General features: G+C 50.2%; 1 protein-coding gene across 1 annotated transcript in view; it reads left to right on the forward strand.

Moving 5' to 3' along the window:
• The window catches only part of LOC125435542 (ryanodine receptor 1-like), a 105176-nt gene that overhangs the window by 57217 nt on the left and 26115 nt on the right, over positions 1–21844 (forward strand). The window contains 4 exon segments of the mRNA XM_048501736.1: positions 1–82; positions 9498–9579; positions 14156–15456; positions 19101–19174. The exon segment at positions 1–82 is cut by the window's left edge and continues 23 nt beyond it. Coding sequence (XP_048357693.1) covers positions 1–82; positions 9498–9579; positions 14156–15456; positions 19101–19174 — 1539 coding nt within the window.

Consider the following 21844-nt stretch of genomic DNA (forward strand, 5'->3'; position numbering starts at 1 on the left):
GAGCTTAGCTCATAGCAGGCTGTGGGATGCCGTCATCGGCTTCCTCCACGTCTTTGCGCACATGATGATGAAGTTGGCCCAGGTAAAAAAAGGAACAAGAAGGAGGAAGTCTTTGTCCAAAGTCTGGGAGATGATAAGTGATGGGACAGTTTTCAGGGTCGCTCCTCAGCGGTGCACACAAATATGGGTGTAGCTCAGGCTGACCAGACGTCCCGCTTTTGGCGGGACAGTCCCGCCTTCAAACAATTTGTCCCGCATCCCGCGGGTTATTGAAATTGTCCCGGTTTTTGGGAGGCTGCCGCACTGCCTTCTGGGGCGCAAGGCAGTGCGGCAGCCTCCCGCGCGTGCAGCCGCAGGAGCGCATGGCCTTCTGGGGCTTGCCGTTTCCTGCCCTGTCACAGCAGCGCCCCAGAACAGCAGCGCCCCAGTTCAGAAAGGTGACCATCTGGTCACCTTAGTGTAGCTGCAAGCCAAGGAAGCAGGCATGAAGAGGAAGCGAGCCACCCCACCGACCCCAGGCCCCACCTGCATCTAGACTTGCCAAACAGGCAACCTAAAAACTCCCTGGCTTTTGCTGTGGCGTTAAGCCCTGACGTTCTAGGTGCTGGTTACAAACCAGTTGGACAAAAGTTTGATCGGTAAAGACTTGGTAGCCAAAGAGACGAACTTTGGGGCACCAGTCTCTGGCAGCAGAGTGACCAGATCTCTGGGTCTTGATGCCAAAGTCCGGATTGCCAGCCAGCGAACTGGGCAGCCAAACTTTCCATTTGCCAAACCAAGAGTCAGTTGTTGCCAATTGGTCGCCCCCAGAATCCCAGCGCCGAAGCTAACTTTCTGTACATTTTATGCCCTGGCTGACGTGTTCAGAAGCCCAAAGTGAGAAACCAAACTCCTCCAAAGTATAGTACCCTTTTATCGCTTTCCCGCGTTCCTTTGCAAACAAACCACTAAATACCCTTGATGGTTGCTGGCCACACCATGAATCTTTGCCGGCAGTAGGTGCAGGTGTGGGTTCCTACTGGACTTTACAGGCAAGACTCCTTCTTGGGGTGGTTTGGGGCGGGAGGGGGAGCAACCTGCATGTGATAGTGATGGGGAGAGATCTGGGGCGGGGGCGGGAAGGTTGCATATGGCACAGTCTTCCTTTTAATCTCTGCACTAACCCTGGGCTCGCCTGCTCGCGTGTCCCTCTCCTGCCCGTTCCCGATCTCAGCAACAGCTTTGGGCGTTCCTTTCGAAAAGAACGATTTTTGTATTCCGCCATCTGGCCGTCCTTTATACCACCTTCCCACCTGACGGAAATACCCGTGCGCCCCTGCCTCGTATTGAACTCCCCCCCCCCGGTGTCTTGGGGCCCACCTGGGCTTCCTGGTGAGCCCCTAGATGGCATAGACCTTTATACCACCTTCCCACCTGACGGAAATACCCGTGCGCCCCTGCCTCGTATTGAACTCCCCCTCCCCGTGTCTTGGAACCCACCTGGGCTTCCTGGTGAGCCCCTAGATGGCATAGACCTTTATACCACCTTCCCACCTGACGGAAATACCCATGCGCCCCTGCCTCATATTGAACTCCCCCCCCCCGTGTCTTGGAACCCACCTGGGCTTCCTGGTAAGCCCCTAGATGGCATAGACTCCTGCGGGAGCGCCACACTCAGTGCCCTGCCTGCAAAGGGATAAACCTGATGGTGGGATTCAACTGGTTCGCACCACTTCGGCAGAACCAGTTGTTGAAATGGTGCTTGCAAACAACCAGCTGTTGAATCCCACCACCGGAACCGGTTGTTAAATTATTTGAATCCCACCACTGGATAAACGCCAGGGCTGGGAGCAGCCACGCCCCCTTCGTGTGGCCAGTGACTTGCACCCTGACGTCAGTTGGGTCCAACCACATCCCTACTGGTTAGTGTTGTTTTGAGTTTCTCAAAGTGAAGGACTGTGATTGTGCATGCACAATAAAACACAGGAAGGTTAAAACGGGATTGTATGTGTGCTTGGATTCAGGCTTCCAAAAAAGCAGTGCCTCGATTCCTAATTTTGCAGGATCACAGGTTCCCGAGATGGAGATTTACAAATTATTTATTATTGTGCCGAGAGAGTTTACTCATTGGTGATTTTGCCACGTGATTTTTGACTTAGTTACGCCCCTTCTCTCAGCAGTAGCACGAAGAACTTGAAGCAGTCTAGCAGGAGGTGCACCGGCGTGCGTGGCAGCCTGCGCCTGCGTGCATTCGTTTCCCGCCCAAGGACCGGCGCAGTGGCTGTGTCCTTGCCACAGCCCCGCCCAGGAATCCCCCACCCCCAGAATGCCTGACCACACCCCCGTTGTGCCCCGCCCAGCCCCATTGGCGCTACGCCACTGTTTGAATCCCACCACCATGGGAACCTGTTACTAAATTTTTTGGATCCCACCACTGCTCCTATCCCAGAGAAACCCGACTCTTCTCCCTCAGCTGGAAAGGAATGTGGCTGCCCTCTCCTTGTCACGTTCCACTGCATTCGAGGTGGGGGGGTGGGGGACAACACCCACCTCCCATCAGGAGGGAAATTATGGTCAGACCCAGTGTGACTAGGCAGGACAGACTGGATAGTCTTCTGTCAAGGATGCTCGAGCTTTGGATTTCCTTCATTGAGCAGGGGGCTGGACTGTATGTCCTCTAAGGCCCCTTCCAACGGAGTGAACTCTAGCCAAGCCTCCTAGTTTCTCGCCCGCCCCCCCCCCCGCACATAGTTGGTTCTTTCATTAAGAAAAGAACAATGGTGAAGGCGAACATCATCCCTTCTCCCCAGACCTACTCCAAACACACACACAAACGGTTCCCCCAAACGTGGAGGGCGTCTAACCCAAGCAATAAAGGAACGTGCTGGATGGTACACCTGGCAAAATACAAAAATGTTCTTAAAAATGTTTCTGAATAACATTTTTATTCTGATGTGTGACAGATGACCCAACCCCCTGGACTTCGAAACGGCGTAAGAACCTTTTACGTAGCACGCAGCCATCTCACGCCAGCGCAAAACACCTCTTCTCTTCCTCTCTCTCTCTTCCCCTCCCTCCTTCCCTCTGCTTTTCTCTCTCGCTGCCTGTTTACCCTGTCTTTTTTTTCATCCGGCCCGACCAATCTAAACTGCCGTTGCACAGATGCGTCCCAGTCATATTTCTGTCCCAATTTTAACCTGGTTTTGCAGCAATACCCTGGGGGGAGGCTGAAACGAGACCGCATTTGGAGGGGAGGGGCTCCTGGGACAAGCGTGTCTTCTGTTTGGCCATCAGAAAGTCAGTCAGTTTTATTACGGCCATTAGGCCAGCAAAAAAGAGAAGAGAGGAACAAGAAAAAGAAAGAACAATAAACAAAAGGAAAAAATCGAATTTGTACAGAAATCCATGGTATAAGTCTATACCCAAAAAATATCATCAGCTTGTAGCATTATTACGGTCACCATCATGTGGTCTGGCTCTCGGTCCTAACATGATTCTTCGCTTATTATGTGCCAGCATACAGAATTTAGCTACCTGCTGAGATATAAAAGAAACTCGGACTTCCAGTAAAATTCTCACAAGGACTGAATTGGAATTAACTATAGTTAAATTTCTGTACTGAATGAACAATGGATGAATTAAAGCCTCCCTTTCCCCTTTATGGAGTTCACAGTGCAATAGAATATGTAGTACAGAGTCCACTTCCCCTGAGTTACAAACACATAATCTCCTATGTCGTGGGTTTTTTTGAAATCTGCCCATTAGATTATTTTGATGGAAGAAGTGTCAAAGCGGGCCCTAAAGAAGGCCCAGCCCGGCATTTACGCGTAGATGTTATGTTGGACAGGTAAGGGGCAGCCGAGATACCTGTCCAAGATTTTAATGGATTATATAACACCGGTAACAAGGGGAGATCTGTTTGCATTTCAATATCATTGAGCCGTTGATAGACCAGGGCTGTTGCTCTGCAATGATCCAGTTCCAATAGTTGTACAGGATCCAAGCCACACTGTATACGTTTAAATGTTATTTTTTTCTAGCCAGCTTGGATATGGTGTTGCTGCCAGTAGCAAAGGCAATAAGCCCAAGGGGTGGGAAAGGAACGTGTCTTCTGTTTGGCCATCAGAAAGTGAAGTGGGTCCGGCCAGACTGGGCAAAAGGTCAGTCTGTGCAAAGCCAGGAAGGCCAGCCGGGGTCGGCAGTCTGACATGGCCAAGCCAAAAATCCTTCTGAGCCTCCTGTGTCACTTGACCTCTGCTGAGAAGGTAGCTGCAGATCCACCCCCAGGAAGTCTGTGGCAGTAGCAGCAGAGGTGGGATCCAGCAGGTTCTCACAGGTTCCCGAGAGTAGGTTACTAATTATTTGTGTGTGCCGAGAGGGGGTTCCTAATGGGTGATTTTGCCACGTGATTTTTGCCTTAGTTACGCCCCTCCTCTCAGCAGCAGCGCGCAGAACTTGAAGCAGTCTAGCAGGAGGTGCACCGGCGTGCGTGGCAGCCTGCGCCTGCGTGCATTCGTTTCCCGCCCAAGGACCGGCGCAGCAGCTGCATCCTTGCCACAGCCCCGCCCAGGAATGCCCCGCCCCCGGAATGCCCGGCCACACCCCCGTCGTACCCCGCCCAGCCCCATTGGCGCTACGCCACAGTTTGAATCCCACCACCATGGGAACCTGTTACTAAAAATTTTGGATCCCACCACTGAGTAGCAGACAGATGAGTAGCTGCCTCCTCAGCCAAATTGGAGCTTGGGCATAGAGAAGAGAGTGGCTGGTCCTAGAGTTCCTGTTTTAGGGCCCTTGTGTCCTTTCAGTATTGGGCTCTGGGATGAGCAAAAGGCAATCCCCGGTAGCTCATAATGCTCACAGTGTCCTGTGTAACAAGAGTAAACAAACAAAGTTTATGCAAGAATGTGTAATACCGTGGTGGCGAACCTTTGGCACTCCAGATGTTATGGACTACAATTCCCATCAGCCCCTGCCAGCATGGCCAATTGGCCATTCTGGTAGGGGCTGATGGGAATTGTAGTCCATAACATCTGGAGTGCCAAAGGTTCACCACCACTGGTGTAATACAACCCCTGAAAATGATTTTTTTTAAAAGGTTGACAGCATGAGAAAATCTTGAGCTTCCGTGCTCGGCTTAACCTGCCAGCATCCATTTTTAATGTCATAAAGCAGAACTTGGCTGAAATCCCTAAGATATTATCTCTTAGCCCAGTGGTGGCGAACCTATGGCACGGGTGCCAGAGGTGGCACTCAGAGCCCTCTCTGTGGGCACGTGCAAATAGAATTCATCATGTGGGTAGGAAATCACCTCCCCCCCCCACACACACACACACAAACACATCTAGACTGTCCTGGGCCGCTGGGCTCGATTATTAGCATTAAACCTAAGACCTAGTTTTGGGGAAGCTGTGTAGGTAACCCCGTTAAGCGCTGTTAAACCCCACTGATTTTCATGCGAAGAACTAAAGCACGATACTTTACTTGGGAGTAAGCTCTGTTGTTGGCAATGGGCCTTGCTTCTGAATAAACCCTCCTAGGGTCGTGATTCACCCGTTGGAAGAGTTGCACGGTTGCTTCAAAGCAAAGCCGCCGACTACCACCAAGCTTACTCCCGAGTAACGCACACCTTGGAGTCAACCATTTTTTCTTAACTAAAACCTCAGTATTCAGGTTCAATTGGCGTGTTGGCACTTTGCGATAAATAAGTGGGTTTTGGGTTGCAATTTGGGCACTTGGTCTCGAAAAAGTTCACCATCACTGTCTTAGCCTAACCTACCTGTTCGGACAATAGAATCATAGAGTTGGAAGAGACCCCCAAGGGCCATCAAGTCCAACCCCCTGCCTTGCAGGAACACACAATCAAAGCACTCCTGACAGATGGCCGTCCAGCCTCTCTTTAAAAACCTGGGAGAGGAGGACCATCCCGAGCTCCTTTGTACGAAGGGCGAGATAGATTTCAGAGGCCTTTAATAGGCCTTTTAAAAAAAAAGCCAAAACTAAATACAGTTACAATTAAAAGAGCGTTATTACGAGGCATGCAAAACTCGTATTAAGAATGTGGCTGCACCTTCGGATATTTCCGTCTCAGGATTATTCAGCAACTTAATCATTTTTATTTGAAGGGCGAGATAAAAATGTATCAGAAAGATGAATTCTTGAAATGCTGAGCTGTTACTGCCATGTTTCGCATGCAGACACCAATACCTAACTCACCCCCACCCTGACTTCTTTATTTTTTTATTTTTTTTATTTATATATTGGGCTTGATAGACCGCCCAACCCCCCAAAGGGCTCTGGGCGGTGTACAATGAGACATAAAACAAATAAAATCTCAGAAATACAATATAGCAATAAAACATTAAAATTCATTAAAATACATTATAGCAGCAATTTCAAAACATTTTACAAATAAAATACATGCACAGATGCATGCACAGATGGTGCCCAACCCAAAGTCCAGGAGGGCCAGCACTGCCCCAAAATAGGTGGGATCAGCAATCAGGCAATGCTGAAGATGGCAAAACTGTAATGGGGGCTTCAGTGGGGGCAGGCAGTCTGCGGCTGGCATCCCCAAAGGCCCGGTGGAATAACTCGGTCTTACAGGCCCTGCGGAACTCGCCAAGGTCCCGCAGGGCCCGGACAGCAGATGGTAAAGCATTCCACCAGGACGGGGCCAGGGCTGTAAAGGCCCTGGCCCGGGTAGGGGCCAGCCGCATCGACGAGGGGCAGGGGACTACCAGCAAATTGGCCTCCGCCAAACACAGAGGCCTGTTCGGGACATATGGGGTTAGACGGTCTTTACCAACTCACCTCCACAGGGCCCCAATCCCAAGCAAGGGAAGAGCACCTCTCTTTCCCCCAGCATCCCTCGGTGCAAGGACGCACTTGTGGTTGGTCTGGCCCGATTCCCTCTCTAGGTCTGCAGCGGCTGGCGCTTATGCATCACTCTGCCCCCCCTCCCCACTTCCTCTCTTTCTTCCCTCCCTGCTTCTCTCTGCTCCTCCCATCTGCCTTCACAAATGGGGCTGGCAAAGGTCCCTGTTTGGGTCACTGCTTTGGCTTGCTGGCTTACACCCCATTCGAGCGCATTTTGATCCACCGTGGGCTGGTGGGGGGGGGAGGGGAATTCAGCAGATGTGCACCTGGGAGTGGCTACAACTGGCACCCCCCAGCTGGTTGGCAGCCGCAGCTGAGATGGTGGCCGACTGGTCAGCTTGGGCTGGATCCTGTGGATTTATTCCTGCCACGCAAGCACCCTTCCTCTAGCGCGAGGATCTCTGAGCATTCTGCACCTGGGGGGAGCTTCTCCCACCGGAGAAAAACCGCCTCTGCTCTCAGAACAGGGCCCAGCTCGGGGGTCCGCAACCTTTTTGATCCTGGGGGGCATTTGCTGGCCCAATGGCCGTAATAGAACTGAACTGAACTGAACTGATCCTGGGGGCAGCTTCGGAATTCTGACACAGCTTGGTGGGCCTAGCCACAAAATGCCACCACTCACCTTCAGTCGCACTATGGCAAGGGTGGCCAACCTGTGGTGCTCCAGATGTTCATGGACTACAATTCCCACCAGCCCCTGCCAGCATGGCCAATTGGCCATGCTGGCAGGGGCTGATGGGAATTGTAGTCCATGAACATCTGGAGTGCCCAAGGTTCGCCACCACGGCACTATGGTAAGAGTGGCCAACACTATAGTAAGGGTGCCCAACCTATGGTGCTCCAGATGTTCATGGACTACAATTCCCACCAGCCCCTGCCAGCATGGCCAATTGGCCATGCTGGCAGGGGCTGATGGGAATTGTAGTCCATGAACATCTGGAGTGCCCAAGGTTCGCCACCACGGCACTATGGTAAGGGTGGCCAACACTATGGTAAGGGTGGCCAACCTATGGTGCTCCAGATGTTCATGGACTACAATTCCCACCAGCCCCAGGCAGCATGGCCAATTGGTCATGCTGGCAGGGGCTGATGGGAATTGTAGTCCATAACATCTGGAGTGCCAAAGGTTCGCCACCACGGCACTATGGTAAGGGTGGCCAACACTATGGTAAGGGTGGCCAACCTGTGGTGCTCCAGATGTTCATGGACTACAATTCCCACCAGCCCCAGGCAGCATGGCCAATTGGTCATGCTGGCAGGACTGATGGGAAGTATGATCCTGTAACATCTGGAGATTAAGGATTACGCCACTGCGAGCACTATGGTAAGGGTGGCCAACACTATGGTAAGGGTGGCCAACCTGTGGTGCTCCAGATGTTCATGGACTACAATTCCCTGGCGGGGGCTGATGGGAATTATAGTCCATGAACATCTGGAGCACCATAGGTTGGCCACCCTTGCATGGAGATCCTTGTCCTGTAGGCCCAAGCAATATTTTTATAAATCCACTCAGCCAGATCTCCCGACGGCGAGTCACAAAGCGGACAAAAGCCTTACCTAGCCTCGCTTCCTTTCTCAAATCGCTTGGATGCCAAGAAAGGGATCAGCAGTTGATTTGTGCTCAAGGGCCTCGTGTTGGGGATACCTCAACCAGCCGTTGCCTCTAAACCGGTGCCAACATTCCTGCTGCTTGCCATAGGCTCGAGGGTAGCCGTGGGCTTTTCTGTGTCCCAGACTTAGCGAACGAGACATTCCCTCTTCCCAGGAATCTCAGAGCCTTTGCCAGGTGCCACATCTCAGGGGTCTTGGGGCAGGGGGGTGATTAAACAAATGAAAAGGAGCTGCTACAGGTTTGTACTACAGACAACGACCAGCATGTCCCATGCTAGAGACAGTAGCAAGACATGGAGGGGCCCCCCCCCCCGCGCCCCCTCTTCTCAACTTGACATTGCCAGAGCGGGCTGGGGAACGGCAGCAGGGAGGGAGACGGCACCCCTGGGGAAATCCCCCCTCACCAAAATTATCTCTCTGTTGCGCTGCTCACGAGGACCAATTTCGGAGCGAATCCTACCCTGAGGTAAGAGAGGGATTGCCGCTTCTCCGAAGAGAGAAACGTGCCCCCCCCCATTTGCGTGCCCATTCGGCAGCCCTCGTGGCGGTCCGTCTGCGGCACCGTTCTCGGTGAAGGAGGGTGAGAGGCTGGAGGAAAAAGAGGCGGAGGCCCAGGGACAGGTCAGCAGCTAGAGCTAAGGGTGCCTTTCACCCAGGGCCGTACCTGGGAGCAGGCTGAGCTGGACATACATAATTTCAGAGACTAAACCTCCGGCTAGGTGTTGAGACACCTCCTGGGCCTTGCTCAGACAGTTCTCGCGAATAAGTGCCGAGGGGATTCGGTGCTCAAGACTAGGTCAGGTAGTTAGTGCACGTACTTTCTGTTTCCATACCTGCAAGCGGCCACGTCTCTGCGAAGAGCTGGTTGGTGAGTGTGTGTGTAAATAAAGAGAGTTACAGTGTCGGATCTGGGCACGAGAGTGGGGGACGCGTTGTGTACGCACTTTGAGGAATGGGGTGGACGAAGGTGGAGGTGCGGGTCATCTTCTGCGGTGCTCAATGCCTTGTGCTGCCCTTCCCTGCTCCAGGATTCGAGTCAAATTGGGCTGTTGAAGGAGCTGCTGGATCTTCAGAAGGACATGGTGGTGATGCTGCTGTCTCTACTAGAAGGTATGAATCTTGTGCTGCTTTCCCCCAAGTTCTACTCTGATCTCCAACATGGAGCCCGGGGGCACCGGGGTGCCTTTCAGCCCCTAGTGGGTGCCATTAAAGGTGCTGAAAGGCACCTTGGTGCCAGTGGTGGGATCCAAAAATTTTAGTAACAAGTTCCCATGGTGGTGGGATTCAAACAGTGGCGTAGCGCCAATGGGGCTGGGCGGGGCACGGCGGGGGCGTGGCCGGGTATTCCGGGGGCGGGGCATTAATAATTTCTCTGTTCCTGTAAAAAACTCTTACTGTAAAAAAAAAAGTTCCTAATTTCCAGCTGGTATCTTTCTGTCCATAATTTAAACTCATTATAGCAAGTCCTATCGTCTACTGCCAACAGAAACAACGACTTCTCCTCTAATTGACTGCCTGTCAAATACTTAATACTTTCAAAGACTTAATTTTGTTTCTAGAAATCAAAAGAAAGAGACTTTCCTTAAACAAGGAACTTTATCGTATTGCTAAAACATGTTTTTAAAACAGCCCAACAAGGAGAATCATCCCGTTTTCTACCTTCGCTAACCAGCCACACAGGAAACAACAGGACTTTATGATTTTTGGACCCAATGGAATTTTTAACGGAAAAGCAGACCCAATTAGTAACCCGCTCTCGGCACACACAAATAATTAGTAACCCACTCTCGGGAACCGGTGAGAACCTGCTGGATCCCACCTCTGAGTCCGGGGGCACCGGGGTGCCTTTCAGCCCCTAGTGGGTGCCATTAAAGGTGCTGAAAGGCACCCGGTGCTTCCGGGCTCTATGTTGGGGACTGCTGCCCTGTGAGAGTCAGACTCTTATCTGGAGAACTGGTTTTGGTTTCCCTGTTCCTCCACATGAAGCCTGCTGGGTGTCCTTGGGCTGGTCACAGTTCTCTCTGAACTCTCTCAGCCTTACCTGTCTGCTGTGGGAAGAGGAAAGGGAGGAGTTTGCAAGCCCCTTTGAGTATTCTTAGGTTGAGAAAAGCAGGGTATAAATCCAATCGCCATCTCCACTTCTTGAAAATCGATGGGGCCAGGCGGGGCTGTTGCTTAACAGGGCTGCTGGTTGGCCTCTTCAAATCTGATTGGCTGCGTGCAGATTATTAGCATGGTCCCGGCAGCAGCTGCCAGCAATGTTGCTTTTATTCTCTCTCACACTCCTCTTCCCCGGTGCATTTTCAAAATTGCTGTGTGTGACTCTGTGTGTGACTCTACCTCCTGTGTGTGACTCTACTTCCTCTGTGTGTGACTCTGTGTGTGACTCTACCTCCTGTGTGTGACTCTACCTCCTTTGTATGTGACTCTGTGTGTGACTCTACCTCCTGTGTGTGACTCTACTTCCTCTGTGTGTGACTCTGTGTGTGACTCTACCTCCTGTGTGTGACTCTGTGTGTGACTCTACCTCCTGTGTGTGACTATGTGTGTGACTCTACATGTGTGTGACTCTACCTCCTCTGTGTGTGACTCTGTGTGTGACTCTACCTCCTGTGGTGACCAGGTTGAGGTTAGCTCCACCTCCTCGGGCAGCCATTTTGTGGTTGCGCCTTTCACCTCATGTCCGAATTCCAAAGGCACCTGCAGGCTCAAAAAATATGGGAATTCCTGCCTCAGCGTTTGGTGCCGGATCATATGATTGGCATCTACGCAAACATACCTGCCTTGGAGTTTGCCGGATCGTTCGTCCACCAAGGCCGGTCTTGACTATCCAGACTGGAATTGGGTCTCGGAGCCCCTGGCAAAAGTTGTTCCCATCATCTCCTGCTCGATCCTTTTAACTGGAGGTGATGTTGATTTGAACCTGCGACCCGCTGCATGCTTGTCAAATGCTCTCCCACCGTAGGTAACGTCTCAGATTCTGTCTCAGAAGCAGGAGGGGAAACTTTGCCTGACACCACGGAGGGCTGGCATTAGCATCGGGCTGGCTGGATTGAGGGTGTGCTTTGGGCAGCTCCTTATCTGTGAACACTGAAACATGGCCTTTCTGTCTAGACCAGGGGTCTGCAAACTGGCTCTCCAGATGTTCATGGACTACAATTCCCATCAGCCCCTGCCAGCAGGGGCTGATGGCAATTGTAGTCCATGAACATCTGGAGAGCCACAGTGTGCAGACCCCTGGTCTAGATCAGTCTTGTCTGTTCTGATTGGCAGCAGCTCACCGGATTGGCATTCTTTTACTTCACTAGGAATCCTCTGAAGTAGATATGCCAGGAATTGAACTCAAGACCTCTGCTTCTTTGCTTTGCATGCGCTATCTCAGTGATGGTGAACCTTTTCGAGAGCGAGTGCCCAAATTGCAACCCAAAACCCACTTATTTATCGCAAAGTGCCAACACGGCAATTTGACCAGAATACTGAGGTTTTCGTTTAGAAAAAATGGTTGGCTCCGAGGTGCATGTTACTCAGGAGTAAGCTTGGTGAAGCAACCATGCAACGCTTCGAATGGGTGAATCACGACCATAACCCCATTGCCAGCAACCGAGCTTACTCCCAGGTAAAGGATCATGCCCAGGCTAGCCTAGATGTGTGTTTGGGGGGGTGATTTCCCCCCCACGATGAACTCTGGGCTCGTGTGCCCACAGAGAAGGCTCTGAGTGCCACCTCTGGCACCCGTGCCATAGGTTCGCCACCACTGCGCTAGCTCCTCTCCCGTATAGCCTCTCTCCGGCGTCCCGTCTCTTTGGAGATTTCTCGTGCGCCTGCTGGCTGGTTTCGCCGTCTTCCTTTCTGTCCCAAGGGCCGCTGCTCGACAGCATGTCTGTCCATTCTTGTCTGCCCTTAGGCTAGGCCTGAGAAGGGAGGCTGTCCTTTCTGCTTTCGAAGTGAGCGAGCAAAATGTCCAAACCCAGCCAGTGTGGCATAGCAGTTGTTATGGAAGTTTTTACCCATTAAAAACTCCACACAAGGACGGCTAATAGCCAGCTAGGTTTATTGACATGTCTGCAGACATGGAGAGAGTGACACCGTGGCACCAACTCTCTGAAGTCTGCATTGCAACACAGCTCATTTTAAGACATTTCTGGACAGACCCTCCTGACCACTTCTGGCCAATCCTGGCCGGCTGTCCACGCAGGCTCACAATCTCGACTTGTTGCAAATCAGCTCATTCCAAGATATATTTTTTAAAAGAATACATTCAGCATCATCTGACTTGGTGACGTGCGGGGCTACGTATATTTTCTGTCCAGCAAGCATGATCAGCAAAAAGCCTAACCAGTTGGGTGAACCATCTCCATATACTTCAAACCCCTAGGTCAGCACTCACTGTTGCCCTTTCACTCACAAGCAAGTATCTGCTGGTTCTTGCAAAATAGCAAACGCGGCGGTTCCAATGCAACCCCAAAATGTATTTTCAGCTATGAATATTTCTCAACTGTGGTCTTGCAATCAGCATATCTTTATAATTTTTATATCACGGAGATTGCAACCCAGCTCCAAGATCCAGTTCTCCACTATCTTCTCACTTAGGAGCAGCAGTGGTGTAGGAGGTTAAGAGCTCGTGTATCTGATCTGGAGGAACCGGGTTTGATTCCCAGCTCTGCCGCCTGAGCTGTGGAGGCTTATCTGGGGAATTCAGATTAGCCTGTGCACTCCCACACACGCCAGCTGGGTGACCTTGGGCTAGTCACAGCTTCTTGGAGCTCTCTCAGCCCCACCCACCTCACAGGGTGTTTGTTGTGAGGGGGGAAGGGCAAGGAGATTGTCAGCCCCTTTGAGTCTCCTGCAGGAGAGAAAGGGGGGATATAAATCCAAACCTTCTTCTTCTTCTTCTCCACTATCTTCTCACTTATATCCCCTCAGCTAAAATAGCATTTGTAACTCAACCGAAGCCTGCTGCTCTGTTGAGTATCCCTTCCTTCATCTGTCCTTGCACATATATATGCAGTGGGGAAAATTTTAAATGCCTGGAGTGTAGAAAAAGCATTGGACAGAAGGATAAGCTGAGTTCCCAGCAAAGAATTCACACGGGGGAAAGGGCAAAAATGCCTGGCGTACGGAGAAAGCTTTGGACGGGAAGATAAGCTAAGTTTCCCTCAACGAATTCACACAGGGGAGAAAACATTTTAAAATGCCTGGAGTGTGGAAAAAAACACTTCGCGCAGAAGGATAAGCTGAGTTCCCATCAAAAAACTCACACGGGGAAGAAAGCAAACACCTTCTTTCCCACCAAAGATATCACACGAGGGAAAACCATAGAAACGTTTCAAGAAAGAGTGGAAAGAGTCTGCATCAACACAATTTGGATTGAAAAAATTAGATTGCAGTGCAATGAAGCACTGGTAAACATGCGGCGCGTGAGGCTGTCAAAATTGGGAGTTTGCATTTGATAAAAAGCAGTCCTAAATAGTGGTTTTAAATTTTGGATTGATCTACTGTATTTTATGTATTTTATTTATATCATAACCCTCCTTGAGCTTCATAAGGAAGGACGTTGGCTGATAGATGTTTTTAATAAATAAATAAATAAATAAATGCAGCACCCACCCACCTGTCGCTCGTCCATCTTTCTTGACTTCTACCCATTACTGACTTGGTGGATTTTATCCTCCTTGTGTCTCTGCAGGAAACGTGGTGAACGGCACCATTGCTCGGCAGATGGTGGACATGTTGGTGGAGTCTTCCAGCAATGTGGAGATGATTCTCAAGTTCTTCGATATGTTCCTGAAGCTGAAGGACATTGTGGCTTCAGATGCCTTCCGGGACTACGTCACAGACCCCCGGGGGCTGATCTCCAAGAAGGATTTCCAGAAGGCCATGGACAGCCAGAAGCAGTACACCCCCTCTGAGATCCAGTTCCTGCTCTCTTGCTCGGAAGCCGACGAGAACGAGATGATCGACTTCGAGGAATTTGCAAACCGTTTCCAGGAGCCTGCCAAAGACATCGGCTTCAACATCGCAGTGCTGCTGACCAACCTCTCGGAGCACATGCCTCACGACAACCGCCTCAAGACTTTCCTGGAGCTCTCGGAGTGCATCTTGAACTACTTCCGCCCCTACCTGGGCCGCATTGAAATCATGGGCTCCAGCAAGCGAATTGAGCGCATCTACTTTGAGATCAGCGAGACCAACAAGACCCAGTGGGAAATGCCCCAGGTGAAAGAGTCAAAGCGGCAGTTCATCTTCGACGTGGTCAATGAAGGGGGAGAATCGGAGAAGATGGAACTCTTCATCAACTTCTGCGAGGACACCATCTTTGAGATGCAGATTGCGTCGCAGATTTCGGAGGAGGAGGGGCAGGAGGAGGAAGAGGATGAGGAAGAAGGTGAAGGGGCTGAAGGCGGGGAAACTGAGAAGGTATCGGCACCGTCGGAGGCATCCTCAGCCTTTGGCGAGTTTGTGGAAAGCGTTGTCAACTTCTTCCGCATGTTCACCTATCGCAACATCCGCCGGAAGTTCCGCAAAATCAAGAAGATGACATTCAAGGAAATGGCGGTGGGGGTGGCGACTTTCTTCTACACCATCTTTATGGGGATCCTCTTCTTTGTCTACAACATCTTCAAAGGCATCTTCCTGCTCATCTGGAAGACACTCTTTGGTGGGGGCCTGGTCGAGGAGGCCAAGAAGATCACTGTGACCGAACTGCTGGCCAGCATGCCCGACCCGACGCAAGACGAAGTGCATGGAGATTTGGGCCCCTCTGAGGAAGTTGAGCAGACGGCAGAAGAAGGGGAAGAAGTGGAAACGGCAGAACCTCATAAGGAAGAAGTTTCTGCAGAGGGTGGTGAGGGCTTTGGAGCAGACATGAAGAAAGAGCATTTCCGGCCCATGGGACCAGATTCTGGCGGGCTTGGGGACATGGGCGACACGACTCCCGTGGAGCCCCCCACGCCTGAAGGATCTCCCATCCTCAAGAGGAAACTTATAGTAAGTTTGGGGGCTAAGATAATATCTACAAAGAGGGTGGAATTATTTTTAAATTTTGATTTATTATTCAAGAGGAAACTTATAGTAAGTTTGGGGGCTCAGATAATATCTACAAAGAGGGTGGAATTATTTTTAAATGTTGATTTATTATTCAAGAGGAAACTCATAGTAAGTTTGGGGGCTCAGATAATATCTACAAAGAGGGTGGAATTATTTTTAAATTTTGATTTATTATTCAAGAGGAAACTTATAGTAAGTTTGGGGGCTCAGATAATATCTACAAAGAGGGTGGAATTATTTTTAAATGTTGATTTATTATTCCTTTATTTATTTTATTTATTTTTATTTATTTGTTATCAGTTTTATATACCGCTCCTCCCCCGAAGGGCTCTGGGCGGTGCACAGCATAAATTAAAACAACACTGATGGAGCTTATAAACAAATACAATCACACATAATATAGGCTCCACTGAACATAACATTAGAACCCCAGAGTAGTAACAGCGTACCATACAGAAATGTTGGCATCCAGCTTTAAAATCTTAATAAAAACTCTCCCAGAAATGGAAGGGGAGCAAGGGGCCCCATAGATGTTAAGGGGCCCAGGAGGTAAAGGAGAACAAGGAGGGGGCGCACATCAGCACCCCCCGCCCAAGCCCGGTGGAACAACTCAGTCTTACAGGTTCTGCGAAACTCACCAAGATCCCGCAGGACCCGGACAGCTGGAGGAAGAGTGTTCCACCAGGCAGGGGCCAGGGCCGTAAAGGCCCTGGCCTGCGTGGAGGCCAGCTGCATCATCAAGGGGCCGGGGACCACCAACAAATTGGCCTCTGCCGGCTGTGCAGGGACATATGGGGTTAGACGGTCCCCTTTTACTATTTCTGTTTGATTTATTTATATCCTACCTTTCCCCAAAGTGGGGGCCATAGCGATTTGCAGCATTCTCCCCTTTTTCTTTGTATCCTCCCCTTTTTCTTTGTATCCTTTGTATCCTCATCCAAACGTGTGAGGTAGGTTGGCTGGCTCAAAGTCCCTCAGTGAGCTTCCATGGGAACAAGTGGGGATTCAAACCTGGGCCTCCCAGTAACAGCTTGACGCTCTTCACCACAACAGCAGGGGGCTCCAACCTTTTTGATCCCACGGCGGGGGGGGGGGGGGCAGGTTTGGAATTCTGACATGGCATAGTGCAGTGGTGGCGAACCTTTGGCACTCCAGATGTTTTGGACTACAATTCCCATCAGCCCCTGCCAGCATGGCCAATTGGCAGGGGCTGATGGGAGTTGTAGTTCATAACATCTGGAGTGCCAAAGGTTCTCCACCATGGGCATAGTGGGTGCAGCAACAAAATGGCTGCTGTGAGCAGAGGCATAGCTGGGCCATACTGTTCCCGGTGCGCACTCTGCGTCCCCCCCACGCAGCGCAGCGCAGCGCAGCGCAGCGCCCCCCCCCCCCCCACACACATACTTAGCTTAGTTCAGCCTGAAAGTGGAGGCTGGAAAAAGCCACAGCTTAACTTCAGTAATAGAAGAAGGAAAGTTTAGATTTACACTTTGCCATTCCCTCCTGTATGGAGACTCAAGGCAGCACTCAAACTCCTTTTCCGTCCTCTCCCCTCAGCAGACACCTTGTGAGGCTGGTGGGGCTTAAAGAGTTCTCAGAGAACTGTGCCTGGCCCACAGTTACCCAGCAGGAATGTAGGAGTGGGGAAACAAATCCACTTCGCCAGATAACAGTCAGCTGTTCATGTAGAAGAGAGGGGATTCAAACCAGATCAGGGTTCACCTGCTCTTAACCACTATACTGTGCTGGCTATAGTGTAGCAAGCCTTTATTGGCATAGACAACTGTACAACAATAATAAAAAAACAGATTAAGAAGCATATACAATACAGGAAATAAATGTTAGGTCGAAGGAAATCTACTGGCGTTTAGTAATTTCCAGGAGAAAGTCTGCCACTATCATACAGAGAGGAGGATCAGGATTGTCCAACAAGTAGTGTAATCTAATTAAATCGGGGAGATCGGGTAAATATAAAGGAGTAAGATTCACATACTTGGATCTGATTTCCTTGAATCTGAGACAGTGAAGTAATTGGTGGGCCAGAGATTCAACTGAGCCATCGTTACATGGACACAATCTTTTAGCCTTTTCTTGCTTATTAAATCTGCCATGTAACAAGGCAGAAGGCATAACATTAAACCTGGCGAGCATTATGGCTCTCCTTTGAGCAGGGTTTATTAAGCAATACAGGTAGTGTGCCAAGTGGCCCCATTCAAATGGGAGAGAAAAATACAGGGGGGAGCACGTTTTCTTGGCTGCGGTGATTAGGGTAGAGAACTCTCCCCAATAGTTGACCTTTTGATTTTCTATAAGCTTCTGAATAGGACAAAGGGCAAAGTGAATCCACTGACAGTCCAATAGAGGCCATTTTTTCTCCAATTATGGAAAACCAGGGGGTGGAATGGGTGTGCTAGCTATAGTGTAGATCCTTGTACTGTGGTGGCAGCTACTGCCAAAGCAACATTTTTTAAAAATCTGTACAGCCAATCAGAAGCCTTGCTGGACAAAAGCCCTAGCTGTCCCTGACCACTTCCTCAAAACAGTCGGGTGCCAGAGAAGTTCCTGGCTCGCACGGGCACCACTTTAGGAATCCCTGCACTATACCACACTGGCTCTCAGCGTGGTGAATTCCTGGGCTCTGGATAAAAAGAATGAATAGGAGAGCAGGGAAGCCATGATTTTGAGGGAGCCAGGAATCAATTTCAACAAGCCTTTATTGGCATATAACAAGATAGTATAAAATACAATTCCAGTTAAAAAGGTGAAAAGTAAAAGACTTCGCGTTTGTCATACATTCAGCTTACAAACTTCTGACAAAAACTTTGCCACTATAAGGCAACAATGAAAATCCTGACAATTTAAAAGCATAACTACTTTATCTGATTCAGTATAATCAATCATGGAGTCTATAACTTGGGATAACAAACTGGATCGGAGTTCTTGGTATAATAAGCAGTTCAGGAGAATGTGTGGGATGGAATCCAGCTGTCCTATGCTACAGGGACAAAACCTCTTGTCGCTTGGAAGACATTTAAGTCTTCCTCTGTGTAGCGGAGATGGCATGATGTTAAATCTAGCCAGCATATAGGCTCTCCTCAATTTACAAAATAATGAACTCAACCTGGTAAAAGCTGACGGTTGGTGGTTCCAGTCTGGTGCTGGAGAACACGGGCTGCACCATATCATGGTAAAGAGAGCGGTCCCAAATGCTCTCCACCTAAGGGCCCTAAAGCAGTGCCCGTGCGAGCAGAACACAAGAGTCCTGGATCCCTCCTGAAGACAGACGCACAAACCCACAGTCTAAGAGCCATGAGGCAGGTGAACTTTTGGGCTCTGCCATTCCAGAGGGCCAGCCGGAGACGCGCACACACACACAATAATTGAATGTGCCTCTGCAAAACTATGAAACAAGCTCAGAATCTACTCACTGGCCTGTTAGCTTGGTGGTTGCCCACATTTCTGGGTTAAACCTCGGTGCCGAGCGCACACTGGGGTTGTTCCACACCCCTGCAGGATAACACTTCACCAGTCTGCCTTCTCTTGTGGTGTCAGCGCGTGACAGTCTGTGTTCTTGGGATCTTCAGGTTGAAGGGGAGGAGGAAGTAGCGCCGGAACCAGAGAAGATTGAAGAACCTGCCGTGGAGCCCGAGAAAGCCGAGTGAGTGTCCCGCTAACATGAGCTAGGTTAAGAGCAGTGGTGGGATCCAAAAATTTTAGTAACAGGTTCCCATGGTGGTGGGATTCAAACTGTGGCGTAGCGCCAATGGGGCTGGGCGGGGCACAACGGGGGCGGTGCTGTGGCAAGGACGCAGCCGCTGCGCCGGTCCTTGAGCGGGAAACGAATGCACGCAGGTGCAGGCTGCCATGCACGCCAGTGCACCTCCTGCTAGACTGCTTCAAGTTCTGCGCGCTACTGCTGAGAGGAGGGGCGTAACTAAGGCAAAAATCACATGGCAAAATCACCAATTAGTAACCCCCTCTCGGCACACACAAATAGTTAGTAACCTACTCTCGGGAACCTGTGAGAACCTGCTGGATCCCACCTCTGGTTAAGAGGCAGGGCAAATGTCAGGCTGCTACACCACAAAACTGGGGAATGGCCACAGCAAGTGATGCTGAGGACCCAGAACTCTTTGCCTTCATTTTATGACAAAGCAGGGTTCTAGTTCGGCTGGTGACGAAGATACGTTGAGAGGTGTGTGACCTACCCCTGCCAAAAGATGTGGCAGAAGGTGATCATAAACGGTTTGTGGGGGAGTGGGGGTGATCTTCTCCCTTCCATCACTAGCCGAGCCAGAATATGCAGTGGTGGGATCCAAAAATTTTAGTAACAGGTTCCCTCGCCAGCCCCCCCTCAACAAAGGGGGCAAAGGCCTACCTAGGCAAACCTGAGCCCTGGGCAAAACCTGAGTTGGAGGGCCGCCCCCCCATGGGCAGCCACCCCACCACGACCCCCATGAATTTTTTTGCACCAGGTCATTTCTAAGTCATCATCACATTATAGAAAATGCCCCAACTCACCAATCTGAGCACAGCAATGGTGAAACACACAGGTTCTTGGATAGAGACTGGTGAGATAAAAGGTACGAAAGGCTGAGAATCCATGAATTGCAGTACCTGAAGGATTAACCCAGTTCAGGGAGTTACATTATTAGTCGCAATTGCTATATGGAACCTTCACGTTCAAAGGCGTGGGCATGGAGGCAGAGGGCGTGGAGGCAGAAAAGCAGACCCAATTAGTAACCCCCTCTCGGCACACACAAATAATTAGTAGCCCCCTCTCGGGAACTGGTGAGAACCTGCTGGATCCCACCTCTGAGAATATGGTATGTAAACTGAGGCCTTTTCCACACTCACAGCTTACCATAGATTTTCCCAGGGGTCGAACCATGTGTCTTGGAAATGTTTTCTGTGAAATCATTCCGCGCACCTCCTTTCCCAACCCTGTCATTTTCTTCCTTCTCTCTTTTGTTGCATTTATTCCACACACTATGGCCGAAAACGTATTGTTGCTGAGGGAGCTGGGATGTCATCTGTGATGAAGAAGAACAACCCTCCCCCTTTCTCCCCCCTTTTGTGCAGGCACTGGGATGTCATCTGTGGGATGTCATCTGTGCTGGGATGTCATCTGTGATGAAGAAGAACAACCCTCCCCCTTTCTCCCCCCTTTTGTGCAGGCACTGGGATGTCATCTGTGGGATGTCATCTGTGATGAAGAACAACCCTCCCCCTTTCCCCCCCTTTTGTGCAGGCACTGGGATGTCATCTGTGGGATGTCATCTGTGCTGGGATGTCATCTGTGATGAAGAAGAACAACCCTCCCTTATTCCCCCCTTTTGTGCAGGCACTGGGATGTCATCTGTGCTGGGATGTCATCTGTGATGAAGAACAACCCTCCCCCCTTTTCCCCCTTTTGTGCAGGCACTGGGATGTCATCTGTGGGATGTCATCTGTGCTGGGATGACATCTGTGATGAAGAAGAACAACCCTCCCCCCTTTTCCCCCTTTTGTGCAGGCACTGGGGGATGTCATCTGTGCTGGGATGTCATCTGTGATGAAGAAGAACAACCCTTCCCTTTCCCTCCCCCCTTTTGTGCAGGCACTGGGATGTCATCTGTGCTGGGATGTCATCTGTGCTGGGATGTCATCTGTGATGAAGAAGAACAACCCTCCCCCCCCTTTTGTGCAGGCACTCTAGTGTTACTGCGTAGTTACCTTGAAGTGGCAATTCAGAAAATGTCTCAGCCTTCATGTCTGCCATTGAGAACAGCACACACAAAACAGAAGTCCAAATAGCCTACTGGAGCAGGCATCATTCCCTGAAGGAACAAAAACACATCGATCGCCGCCCCCCCTAAAAAAAACATATCTTTCAGCCATATGAAAGCTGCAGTAATGCACAGTGGTTACTGCTGCAGTCTCTTGCCAATTTAACTCGTTCCTGACTGTATTTTGGCCTCAGTGATCACATCACTAGTTTGACAAAAAGAAAAAAAATTAAATTTCCTTTCGAAAATGGAGAGGCGAAGGAGAAAATGGCTGAAGGGGAGATTGGGTGACAACGTGGGAAAGTGGATAAGGGTGAGATATTTGGTGGGGTTGAGAAATTGACCGTTTCAACACGATCATACGCTCACAGAAGCTGGCTCAGAAACAGATAGAAAAAACGTCACTGTAAAAGTGCTCAGGAAAACAACAGAGGAAAAATGAAGGGAAAACATTTCCAGAACCAAAGGCAAAATTGGGTGAAATTTAAAAAAGCAAAAACATTTGGTGGCAAGTTAGGAGAAACCCCAAAAGCAGCCATGCCGACCTGTGTGGTTTTTCT

This window comes from Sphaerodactylus townsendi, linkage group LG06 (assembly GCF_021028975.2).
Source record: "Sphaerodactylus townsendi isolate TG3544 linkage group LG06, MPM_Stown_v2.3, whole genome shotgun sequence".
Lineage (NCBI taxonomy): Eukaryota > Metazoa > Chordata > Lepidosauria > Squamata > Sphaerodactylidae > Sphaerodactylus > Sphaerodactylus townsendi.